At 41.9% G+C, this 13,379-nt stretch overlaps 1 protein-coding gene across 1 annotated transcript in view; it reads left to right on the top strand.

Moving 5' to 3' along the window:
• UBE3D (ubiquitin protein ligase E3D) overlaps window positions 1–13,379 on the top strand; it is a 250,014-nt gene that overhangs the window by 56,811 nt on the left and 179,824 nt on the right. Inside the window, exon 5 of the mRNA XM_068281549.1 lies at window positions 8,960–9,029. Coding sequence (XP_068137650.1) covers window positions 8,960–9,029 — 70 coding nt within the window. The remainder of the gene's footprint in view (window positions 1–8,959; window positions 9,030–13,379) is intronic.

Raw genomic sequence — 13,379 nt, 5'->3', positions numbered from 1 at the left:
GCTGTACGCCAATCCACTGGGACTCTGCCAGTTGCAAGAGAGTCACAAAAGATAAGATAAAGGGGTTTAGCTATAACTGAACTTAATTCCCTTAGGACCCGAGGATACATGCCATCCGGGCCAGGTGCCTTGTCTATTTTTAATTTATTTAGTCTTGCCTTTACTTCTTCCTGCGTTAAGTATTGAATATTACAGTTAGAAGATTGAGACTCTTCTGCCTCTGTAATTTGCAACAGTGCTGTTTCCTTTGTGAAGACAGAAGCAAAGAAAGTATTTAATAACTCTGCCTTACCTTGGTCATCCACCATTGAGTTCCCACCCTCATCCTTTAGGAGTCCCATACAGTCAACCTTTCTTTTTTCTAGAGTTGATGTACTTGTAAAACTTTTTTGGGTTAGATTTGATATCCCCAGCGATTTGATTTTCAGCTTCGATCTTTGCCAGCCTAATTTCTTTTTTACAATTTTTATTGCACTCCTTATAATTGCTTAGTGCAGCCTTGGTCCCCTCCTGTTTTAGGACTTTATAGGCATTCCTTTTCCTCTTCATTTTATCCCTAACCTTTCTATTCATCCATAGAGGCCTTTTTTTATTCCTAGACATTTTGTTTCCATATGGGATATACATACTACAATATTGATTGAGAATAAGTTTTAAAAGCCTTCCATTTCCCTTCAGTGTCCTCCCCTTGTAGTACATTATCCCAGTTCACTAAACTTAGTGCCTGCCTAATTTGATTGAACTTTGCTTTTCTAAAATGCATAGTTTTAGTGGTCCCGCTGCCCCGTGGCCTATCAGTCACCAGATCAAACATTATCATGTTGTGATCACTATTTCCCAAATGTTCTTGAACCTGCACATTTGATACATTATCTGGTCTATTAGAAATGATCAGATCCAGTAACGCATTCCCGCTAGTTTGTTCCGTTACCATTTGAGTCAAGTAATTGTCCTGTAGTGCTGCCAGAAATCTGCTGCTTTTACCAGAATGGGTAGCCTCAATACCCCAGTCAATGTCTGGAAAGTTGAAGTCGCCCATAATTATTTTTCAATCTGCTGTAGTAATCACAGTTCTGCAGCTTCATTAATCTGAGGTGGTCTGTAGCATACCCCAATAAGCAATTGGCAACTTTTATTTCCACCATGAATATTTACCCAAACGGACTCCACATCTTCGCAATCTTCTTCCATCTCATCGTTGAGGACAGCTGTAAAAGAATTCTTAACAAAGAGACAAACCCCTCCACCTTTTTCCCTGTTCTATCCCTCCTAAACACATTGTATCCTTTTAAATTAGCTATCCAGTCATGGCTTTCATCCATCCATGTCTCGGTTATTCCTACAATGTCATAGCCTTTGTCATTCAGAATGAACTCTAGTTCGTCTATTTTATTTGCAAGGCTCCGAGCATTGGTTACCATGCACTTTATATTTTTACCACCACATTTACCAATTTTATTTAACTCCCTAAGCTCCCTCTGTCTCTCACATGTAGCACGTGGCACTGGCAGGATTTCAGAGAACACCACCTTGGAGGTCCTTGCTTTAAGTTTATCTCCAAGTACCTGAAAATCATTTTGAGGACCTTCCATCTCCCACTAACTTTGTCATTGGTGCCATTGTGTACCATGACAGCTGGGTCTTCCCCAGCCCCACTTAATAATCTGTAAATTCTTTCCGCTACATGCTGAACCCGAGCACCCGGGAGGCAACAGACTGTACGGCATTCACGGTTTCTTCGACAGATTACCCTATCTGTGCGCCTAATAATTGAATCCCCTACCACCAGTACCTGTCTAGCCTTAGCTGCACTCCTATTCCCTTTCTCGTTACAGCAGTTTGCCCCTTGGTTGCTAAGGAGCACATCCTGCTGCAGCATTGCTACTTCTGAATCATCCTCCCCAATATTACGCAAACAAGCATACTTATTAGTGAGGGACAACTCGGGACTAGCCTCCCTGCCACTTTTTCCTCTACCCCTTCTAACTGTGACCCAACTAGCGGCTACCTCTGCTTCTTGCTCTGGCTTTACTCCACCTACCTCATCTTCACCGATTCCATCCAGTGTCTGGATCGTGAGATCCAAGCTCATCTCAGTGTTGCGAGATGCTTATTTAGCTCTGCGACTTCCGCCTCTAACTGAGCAACACGCACACACCCAGGGCAACAGTAAACACCCTCAATCCGCTGATCAAGGCATGCATACATGTCGCAGGATGTACACTGTACAGCATAGTCCAACATGATGACTATTGTGTGGGGAAATTTTATTTAAAGTAAACTGTGGCGGTAAAAGTTGAAACGGGAAAGTGAGTGAAGTTCGGGAGTGAGTGCAGCTGGGGTGGAAGAGGGGGAGGGGTGGAGGAGGGGGAGTGAGTAAAGTTGGGGTGGAGGAGGGGAGGAGGGAGAGTGAGTGAAGTTGGGGTGGAGTCCTCAAAACTTAAAGACTACACCACAACGTGTTAGCACATTGTAACCGATGCAAAAAAACGCAATATTGGTTGAAGTTTTTTTTTTTTTTTTTAATAGTCCTTACCTGCTTCCTCTCAACTCTCTGTTTGTGCCTGTGTTGTAACGCCTGTTTTTAACGCCTATGCCACTTGTGTCGAAGCCACTTAGTGAGCAAGCCACAGACTGAGCAAGCTCAGTACTGAGTCCTGAAGCTGACCAAATACCTCCTGTTACAGCTAATCCCTCCCCCTAGCTAATTACCTGCCTGCTGCAAGCACACTAGAGAAAAAAAATGTACTTTTAAAAACTTTTAAAACTAACACTTGCTGCTAGATATCTGATGAACTGCAATGCACAAGCCACCAGATATCAAAGCAGCAAAACACAAATTTACAAACAGCAGCAATATAATATAATCGGAGCTCATAATTCCCAGCAGTGAAGTGAAGTGAAACAGCCCTCCACCAAACATCAACCTACTTCCTGTTTTAGTGGCCATTTTGTTTGTTTAAAAACTTTTTAAAACTGTTTGTTTTTGAGTACTTTTAATGCGTCGGGGAGCGGCGAAATTGTGACAGAGGGGAATAGGAGATGTCCCCTAACGCACTGGTATGTTTACTTTTGTGCGATTTTAACAATACAGATTCTCTTTAAGTAATTTACAGTACTGGTCGGAGTCTTAAAGGCATGCCCAGGAGAGGTGCTCGGAGTCACTTTAATGTGACACATCCTTTCTTGTGCATAATGAGTTACATTCAGTTTTGAAACTATTTTTTGAAGTTTTGTAACAATACATATTTGCTGCAGAAATGTGCAAAGCTATGATAACAGCCAGCATATAGGGTTACAGCGCCACCCGGAGCACGGAGGGAAAACTGCAGCGCTGGATCCCAGGGAGATGAGTAAGTGCTGGAGCTGCTGCAGAACTCTCTAGCAGCATGATTTTTTTCCAGGTTTTAGGATCTAAAAGCATGCAAAAAAAATTGCACCGCTTTTAGATCCTAAAATCCAGAAATAATCATAATGCCAAGGGGGTTAAAAAACAAACACTGGCCTATTTAAAAAAGGTGAATGTCTTTTTGACAGGATGAGCTAAACTGCGATGTGCAGTGATGTTTCTGTGCTGGCTGATTTCCCCTAGCTAAGTGATACCAGTCATTTGACTTTGGAAATACATGATCCAGCTAATCGGTCTTATGGTGCCCATACACAGTACAATAAAATGTTTGATTTTCCTGTTTATTCTACCAAAACAATTGAATCGATAGAAAGTCAAAAATCCGATCAGACATGTTGGAAAAATCTTTATATTTGATCTAACGGAGTAATCGAACGAGATTATCTGATTGAAAAAAAAAGTTGTTGTTTTTTTACCATGTATGGGCACCACTAGGAAGGGAGAATATCCTTCCCTCTATAAGCAATGGCTGTAGTTGGTGGCTGGGGGTTGATTAAAGGTCTGCTCTTAAAGGGACACTTAAGTCAAACAAAAAAAATGAGTTTTACTCACCTAGAGCTTCCAATAGCCCCCTGCAGCTGTCCGGTGCCCTCGCCGTCTCCCTCCGATCCTCCTGGCCCCACCAGCAGCCACTTCCTGTTTCGGTGACAGGAGCTGACAGGCTGGGGACGCGAGTGATTCTTCGCGTTCCCAGACACATTAGCACCCTCTATGCTGCTATATGGTATATGATATATGCTATAGCAGCATAGATGGCGCTATTGTGGCCAGGAACGCGAAGAATCACTCGCGTCCCCAGCCTGTCAGCTCCTGTCACCGAAACAGGAAGTGGCTGCCGGCGGGGCCAGGAGGATCGGAGGGAGATGGCGAGGGCACCGGACAGCTGCAGCGGGCTATTGGAAGCCCCAGGTGAGTAAAACTCATTTTTTTTGTTTGACTTAAGTGTCCCTTTAATATGTCCACTATAACAAAAAAAAATTATAAATTTGAAATACATATGAGAGATGTATATTTGTCCCAGAGTAAAATGCAAGATAAAACACTTTTTTTCCCTATGTTGTTGTCACTTGCAGTAGAAAGTAGACACGGTTTTCTTAAAGGTACATACACACGTCGGATTTTTCCAAACGACCCGTTGTTTGGACGTCTGGTCGTCCTATCGGGCTTGTGTACAGTCGGTCATTCAGCTGATAACGCTGGTTAAAAACCAAGATAAAAAGACCGGTCGTTTGGAAAAATCCGATGTGTGTATGAGCCTTTATTCTTTACAAAAACACTATCTGGAAAGGAAACATACAAACCAGGCTAGCATCCCTATTCATTTCCTTGCTGTTCTGGCAGTACATTTTGAAGAGAAAAAAAATAGAAAACCCTGAGAAATTCCCATTAAGAGATGGAATGATCCACAACCTGTCAGATTTGTGAGATTTTTACTACTTGAAGTAAGTGACAGGGACATAGCAAAATATAATTTATAGCTCATTTGGCTCTGTAACAAATATTTCGTATGTATGTATGATTTCCCGAGCACTTTTGTTGAGCAATTGAGATTTTCACTTCCTGGCATTAGTCAGGAAGTGAACTATTTGACTCTGAAAATAATAAATACAATGTATTAATTCTTAAAAGCACTCGGGAAATCACTATACAAAGCGCTTTCTCAAGCACTTTGCAATTTCCCTATACCTTCCATTGAGCCAAAGCGCTCAGAAAATGGTACATGTAGCGCGCTTGTGATTTTACTTAAATCGAAACACTCACATCTGAACACTCATAGGAAATCATTGCACAAGCACTTTTAGGGCGATTTCCGCAAACTCTCATAGTGTGAACGAACCCTAAGTGTTTGAATTGAAACGGTTACTGTTGCAATGAGCAGCGGTGTTCGTTTCGTTGTGAAAATGACAGTCTGTCATTTTCTCTTGGCTGGAACGCAGCTTGAGCTGTGTTCTAACCAGATAGGAAAGTTGGTGAACGTGTAGTGGTAAAAAAGAATATTGCAATAACAAAAAAATTAAATATTTTTCCTATCACTATAACAAGCCCATTAATTTATTATGCTTCCTCCCTGCCCCATATACAGTATCACAAATTATAAATAAATGACGGACTTTAAAATGAACCAGAGGCTAAGCACCCTCATTCTTCAATGCTCAGCCCGCTTGTTATCAACCATGATAAAATCCCAGACTGAGCATTCAGTCTGGCTTTGTTCAGGAGTCATTCTAGCAGAGGCAGAAGGGGGCAGGCTTAGGCTTGAAAAGACATCAGAGAAGACAGACTCGGCTCTAATGATTCCTGAGCAAAGCCAGACTGAATGCTCAGTCGGGGATTATATCAGGGCTGATAAGAAGCAGGCTGAGCAGTGAAGAATGAAACAGAGCAGGGTAGGCGTTTTCTCTGATGTTCCCACTGATATATATGGTAAAATACAAGAGGGTGCTTCCTCTGGTTCACTTTAAGACAATAAGTAAATCATTACGTTTTAAAATCTGTATGCTATGAGGGTGTATTACTATTATTTTTGCTATTAAGGGCCTATCTTATTGTTAAAGTACCCAAAATCACATAATGAAAAAAATAAACCTTTATTTCCAAATAGAATATTGTTGTCATACATTGTACTAAGGACATAATTTAAACAGTGTAATAACCGGGACAAATGGGCAAATAAAATGTATGGGTTTTAATTACAATAGCATGTTTTATTTTAAAACTATTTTAGTTCAAAACCGAGAAATGTATATAATTTGTATCATTTTTTTCTTCTTAGTCACTTTAAAATGCATATAGAATAAAATAATTGTTAGCAAAAAGTACCACCCAAAGAAAGCCTTATTTGTGGTAAAAAAAAAAAGTTTAGATTATTTGTGTGATAAGTATTGCTAAAGTTATTGGCGAATTAATGGACGCAGAGCTGAAATGTGAAGACTGCTTTGGTGTTTAAGGGATAAAACCCTTAGAGATGAATTGGTTAAAAGGAAATACAGTGTGATGCAATAGCTTGGGCAACCTTGTTAATCGTCATGATTTTCCAGTATAAATCGTTGGTTTTTAATATAAAAAATGTCAAATATATCCTATAGGAGACACACACAGTGATATTTGAGAATTGAAATGAAGTTTATTGGATTTACAGAAAGTGTGCAATAATTGTTTAAACAAAATTAAGTAGATGCATAAATTTGGGCACCACAAAAAAAGAAATTAAATCAATATTTAGTAGATCCTCCTTTTGCAGAAATTACAGCCTCTAAATGCTTCCTGTAGGTTCAATTGAGAGTCTGAATTCTGGTTGAAGGTATCTTGGACCATTCCTCTTTGCAAAACATCTTTAGTTCATTCAGGTCTGATGGCTTCTGAGCATGGACAGCTCTCTTTAACTCACACCACAGATTTTCAATTATATTCTGGTCTGGGGATTGAGATGGCCATTCCAGAATGTTATACTTGTTCCTGTGCATGAATGTGGATTTTGAGCAGTGTTTAGAGTCTTTATCTTGTTGAAATATCCAGCCCCGGTGCAGCTTCAGCTTTGTCACTGAATTCTGGACATTGGTCTCCAGAATCTGCTGATACGGAGTGGAATCCATGCATCCCTTAACTTTGACAAGATTCCCAGTCCCTGCATTGGCCACACAGCCACACAGCCCCACAGCATGATGGAACCACCACTATATTTTACTGGAGGTACCAGGTGATTTTCTTGGAATGCTGTGTTTTTCCTCCATGCATAACGCCCCTTGTTATGCCCAAATAACTCAATTTTAGTTTCATCAGTCCACAGCTCCTTATTCCAAAATGAAGCTGGCTTGTCCAAATGTGCTTTAGCATACCTCAAGCTGCTCTGTTTATGCTGTGAGCGGAGAAAAGGCTTCCTCTGCATCACTCTCGCATACAGCATCTCCTTGTGTAAAGTGCGCCAAATGGTTGAATGGTGCACAGTGACTCCATCTGCAGGGAGATGATGTTGTGGGTCTTTGGTGCTGGTCTGTGAGTTGACTCTGACTGTTCTCACCATTCATCGCTTCTGTTTATCTGAGATTTTTCTTGGTCTGCCAATTCTAGCCTTAACTTGAACTGAGCCGGTGGTCTTCCATTTCCTCAATATATTCCTAACTGTGGAAACCGACAGCTGAAATCTCTGAGACAGCTTTTTGTATCCTTCCCTTAAACCATGATGGTGATTAATCTTTGTCTTCAGGTCATTTGAGAGTTGTTTTGAGACCCCCATGTTGCTACTCTTCAGAGAAAATTAAGAGGGAAACGTACAATTGACCCCCTTAAATAGTCTCTCATAATTGGATTCACCTGTGTATATAGGTCAGGGGTCACTGAGCCACTTACCAAGCCACTTTCAGTTCCAATAATTAGTTCTAAAGGTTTTGAAATCAATAAAATGACAACAGTGCCCAAATTCGTGCACCTGCCTAATTTTATTTAAACAATTATTGTGCATTTTCTGTAAATCCAATAAACTTAATTTCACTTATTAAATATCACTATGTGTGTCTTCTATATGATATATTTAAAGAGAATCTGTATTGAAAAAATTCTATATAAATAAACATACCATCCTGTTGGGTGTCCTTTCCTAGCCCCCTCTGTGACATTTTCGCTGCTCCCCGCTGCGATCCTGGCAATAAAAAAGCAGTTTCATAAACTGCTTTTGTAAACAATCAAGATGGCCACCAAACAGGAAGTATGTCAGAAGAGCCTTCTTGTAGTGGTGTGTTTATTATTCACAGACAGCTTTCAGTGTGGCTGTGAGACTGAGGGAGCTGTCACAAGCTGAAAACTGTGAGAATAGCAGAGTTTAGAAAGGAGTGCAGAGCCCAGACATGTCACTCAGAAGACCAGCTGTGATTACTAAGGAGTCGGGCTGCAGGATTCTTGACATGCTTGAGCTGAAAGAGGCAGAAGGTCTGTGAAGCAGACACACAGACACAACGGGGTAACGGGGGGGGGGGGGGGGGCAGGCGGACGCACATGGAGAAGAGCCAGGAGGACGCCGTGGGACCTCGCCGCCTACGGTCGGCTGAAGGAGGCCCAAGGTAAGTGAAACTTTTTTTTTTAGTAGAGGTCAGAGTCCCTTTAACAAGGTTGCCCAAACTTTCGCATCCCATTGTAAATATGTCAGCTTCCATGTACCTCTCACTTCAGGTTCCCTTTAATAAATAGGGTTTCAGCATTTTGTACTGTTAAAAATGCTGATTGACAGTTTGCATCATGTGTCTATTTACAGTAATTGGTAAATGAAGTTTACACAGGTTGTTTCTGGACTTGTTTAGGATTTCAGTAACACTGGCGTAAGCTAGTTTTTGCCAGTATAGTAATACCTCATGCTGGCAGTATCAATTCTTCATATGCCAGTTTCATATGGTAAGCTTGGATAAGTGTGCTCTTGAGAAGACAGATGTCGCTGAATGTCAACATTGAAGGAAAAGGAAAATAAAGTTCATTTGTCCCTCCAGAGACGATATATAAAATTATACATTCCTTTACAAAAGGTGTAATGTGACATTTAAATGACATTTTTCTGCCTTGCAGAAATCAAAGGAAAATACCAAAGTCGTTTGCAAGCGTTGCAAAGCAATGCTGGGGGAGAGCGTGTCATCAGGTATGTAAAGCAGTATCAATCCTAAAACCAGCCTGACAATAAAAGATATTGAAGACACATTTTGCTTTGCTATGGAGATGTTCACCAGTCTTGTAAATAACTTCCTGAGTTGTGAAATGAAGATAAGTAAAGTTTTCAAACTGCTTTAACACCAAGTTGTGCCGCTTCATTTTTAATCTTTCTTTTTTTCTTAAACTGTGTGAAAAGCAGTCTTTTCTGTACATTATATAACTTTTCTAAACGGCTCATTATTTCTAAATTAAACCCCAGAGAGTGCTGCTGGAATGATGATCAATGCATTGAATTCTGAATGAAGCGAGTAGATTCACACTTTCACTGTCAAGGGCATTACTGACCTAGATTATATTTCCCGTAAATCTGTATATTTTGGCATTTCTGCGTTTCTGCATGTTCACGATTGAACGATTCCTTATTTACATGAGCGTGCTATGTGTTCATGTCTGTATTTATAGCGTCCATTATGAATTCAGTGTACTGCTTTTGATAAATATGGAAAAATCACTGAAAGGCGTGTTAAACTTCTGTGAGAATTGTCCAGCTGCTATATAACTATCCCTTCCCAAATATACTTGTATAGCGGATCAGACTGCATTTCAGGGTCAGCTTACAATGCCAGATTTTACTCGGCATATGAAAGAACAGGTAGGATCTTTAAAGTTTTAGAACTTGCATATTTAAAGTGGTAATATAGTAGAAGAAAAGATTTTTATGGTAATTTCAGCATCAGAAACTCTACATATCTCTGTATATTGGTATGTAGCACTGACCAGTGTTGATTAGCCTAGACTGTTTAGCTATACGGAATTCTGCTCATAAATCATTCTTGGAGACCAGGTTTTATTTTCACTGGCTTTGGAATTTTCAGAAACAAACATTCCGCAGAGCTGCACCTAACAGAACTAAATATGTTGCCACTGTGTTACATTTCAGAATGTAAATCTGGGAGAGGATCTAACAATGCGCTAACGTTGACTAAATCATTTATAAATTACTATTGTAAAAAAATTAAGCAATTTTATTCTGTACTTCACTGCAGTCCCTCTTTAAGGGCTGGTTCAGACGGACGCTTGCAGAGCGTTTACAGCCAGCGTTCAGGGCTTGGTGTTAAACGCTCCCATTCAAGTGAATGGGAGCGTTTGTACCAAGCTTTCAAGCGCGTTTACACAAACGCAGCGTTTGGGTCCCGATTTTCCCTGGCGTTCAAGGAGCCCCTGGAAGCTACATGTAGCTTCCAGGGGAGGTTAACCGCGACGGCTAATGTCCCCCTAGGGGAAGAAAAAACGCGACCGCATCCAAACGCACACGAACGCTGCTGAACGCGACGCCAGCAAACGCAACGCCTCCAAACGTCCGTCTGAACCAGCCCTAAGTGTGCTAAAATTGTAGCTTATTGATAACTGATAACACTGGGCAACAGTATAAACCATCCAGCTCATATTGCTGTGCTTAGGGCCGTCAGGGTTCACGCTTTATTTCTGGAGGTCCGAGGGAGAACATCTTCCTAGGAGGACATAGGCGCCGTACAATAAGAAGAGATATTTGCATCCTGGAGTTGTTTTTCACTTTAGACTGTAAGGCGTTGGATAAAGAATAGGGATACTTGGAATTTCAATTGAAAATAATCCTGCAGTGCACCCAGAAACTTAAATTACCTGTGATCACTGACTTATCACAGTATTCTAGCTCCAGCTTTTCTAGTCTTCCCCAAGAAATAGAAATCCATGCATGCTTCCATCCACATAGCCTTTACTTTTCTCTGTGCGCTGGTGTGGAGATTGCAGCATGGCCACTTAGGATTGGGGACTGTGAAACTGAAAATCAGATTTTGTAGAGAATGCAGCTTGTCAGTCAGTTTTGTTTATTTTCCAGGTGTCACATCTTCTGCTTAAAGAGACACTGAAGCGAAAACAAAAATGATATAATGAATTGGTTGTATACTATGAATAATTACTAGAAGATTAGCAGCAAAGAAAATATTCTCATACTTTTATTTTCAGGTATATAGTGTTTTTTCTAACATTGCATTATTCTATAATATGTGCAGATTACACAACACTCAGCATTCAAAATGATTCTTTCAGAGCAGTCTGTGAAGTAATGACATCTCCTCTGGCAGAGGAAAAGTAAATAGTCCAGGAACAGTTGAGATAATAAAAGTCAGATAACAGCCCTCTCCAGGACTAACTTAGGCCACATACAGACATCAGACCATAGTCTTTGGAAAATGAAAGATCACAGACCAATCTTACCACCCTTCCTGTAGTATAAGAGCCATACTCTACACAGTCTTTTCTATGGAGCTGAACTCCACGTCAGGAAAAAATCTTGGCAAGATGCTGCACACACAGATGCTGTACAGACACAAAAGATCAGTATCTGCAGAAGATCTGTTCCTGCCAAAAATCCATTCCTGCAAATTGCAATGATAGTCTATGAGATCTGCAGATCATCATACACACATGATTTAACTGACATTCATCTGCAGATCTGCAGATCTGAAAATCCATCCTGGTGGATCTGATCTGCAGATGAATGTCAGTTAAATCATGTGTGTATGATGATCTGCAGATCTCATAGACTATCATTGCAATTTGCAGGAATGGATTTTTGGCAGGAACAGATCTTTTGCAGATTCTGATCTTTTGTGTCTGTACAGCATCTGTGTGTGCAGCATCTTGCCAAGATTTTTTCCTGATGTGGAGTTCAGCTCCATAGAAAAGACTGTGTAGAGTATGGCTCTTATACTACAGGAAGGGTGGTAAGATTGGTCTGTGATCTTTCATTTTCCAAAGACTATGGTCTGATGTCTGTATGTGGCCTTAGTCTGAGAGCTTAATGGCTTGTTTGCATAGAGATAACAACTGGAGTTTCTCAACTCTTTATGTACTGGAAACAATTAGACTGATGTATCTGATCTTAATGTTTTATTTCTTAGCTGTACTACACATACAAATCATAATATCATAATTTTTTTCTCGCTTCAGTGTCTCTAAGTCCAAGTTGAGGACCAGTTCTTTAAAGCAAAACTGGGGTGAACCTTGGCCAAAGAAGCAAATGCTTACCTAAGGAGAGGGAAGCCTCTGGATCCTATAGAGGCTTCCCACGCCGTCCTTTGCAACTGCCCAGAACCCTCTGAACAATGGGACCGTGCAACTCTTGCATGAGCACAGCCGCGCCTGCACAGTAGCACTGAGCCACTCTTGCACGAGTGGTTTCAACTTCCTGTGCAGGTGAGGCCATACTTGTGCAGGTGCAATACAGCCGCTCTCGTACTTGCAGAGGATTTTGGACCCAAGCTAGTAATCCAACAAGCTCTTTTCAGATTGCTTTAAAGGATACCACAGTCGAAAAAAAAAGTTTACAGCAGTGTGTGGGGGGGTTAAAATTACATATCGTTATCCAGTCCTGCCGCCGTTAGTCTCCTATAAGTCCCGGTGCCCGGCGACTTGATTGACCCCCCACCCGGACATACTGCGCCCTGTGCACGCAGTATGTCCTCCCCTCTTCACTTCTGGCCGGCGCATGACGATCGGCTCAGAAGCACGTTCATTCCTCTGCCTCCCCTGCGCTGTGTGTGCGCTCCATTACACTTAGCGTCACATGATTAGCATGTGACGCTAAGTGTAATGGAGCGCACACGCAGCTCAGGGGAGGCAGAGGAATGAACGTGCTTCTGAGCCGATCGTCATGCGCCGGCCAGAAGTGAAGAGGGGAGGACATACTGCGTGCACAGGGCGCAGTATGTCCGGGTGGGGGGTCAATCAAGTCGCCGGGCACCGGGACTTATAGGAGACTAACGGCGGCAGACGGAGGGGGCAGGACTGGATAACGGTATGTAATTTTAACCTCCCACACACTGCTGCAAACTTTTTTTTCGACTGTGGTATCCTTTAAGGGTGCCATGCTGGGCAGTGGGTAACCCAAGGACAGCATAGGAAGCCTCTAAATAATCTAGAGGTTTCCCTCTTCTTAGGGAAGTACTGTATATGACTTTTGACCCGAGATACGCCTCTGGTACACTTTAAAGGGACCCTGAGCAGTGACTTAAACAGTAGGTTGCGAGGACCCTCGGCATCTTCCTAGCTCCTCTCCGTGTGCCCCCATTGCCGGTGACAACCGGGCTGGTTGTCGGGCCGGCTCTTCCTGGTTCCTGACACATGGTGTCATCACGCCAGCCGCTTCGCGCCATCATGCCGGCCAGCGTGACAGGTCTGCGTATGCGCGGTTTTCTAATGCTAAACTACGCGTGCCCAAACCTGTCATGCTGGTCGGCGTGATGACACCATGCGTCACGAACCAGGAAGAGCAGGCTCGACACCCGGCCCTGGT

This window comes from Hyperolius riggenbachi, chromosome 4 (assembly GCF_040937935.1).
Source record: "Hyperolius riggenbachi isolate aHypRig1 chromosome 4, aHypRig1.pri, whole genome shotgun sequence".
Lineage (NCBI taxonomy): Eukaryota > Metazoa > Chordata > Amphibia > Anura > Hyperoliidae > Hyperolius > Hyperolius riggenbachi.
Note: the sequence above shows the minus strand (reverse complement) of the source record. Positions and strands in the feature narration are given on the sequence as shown.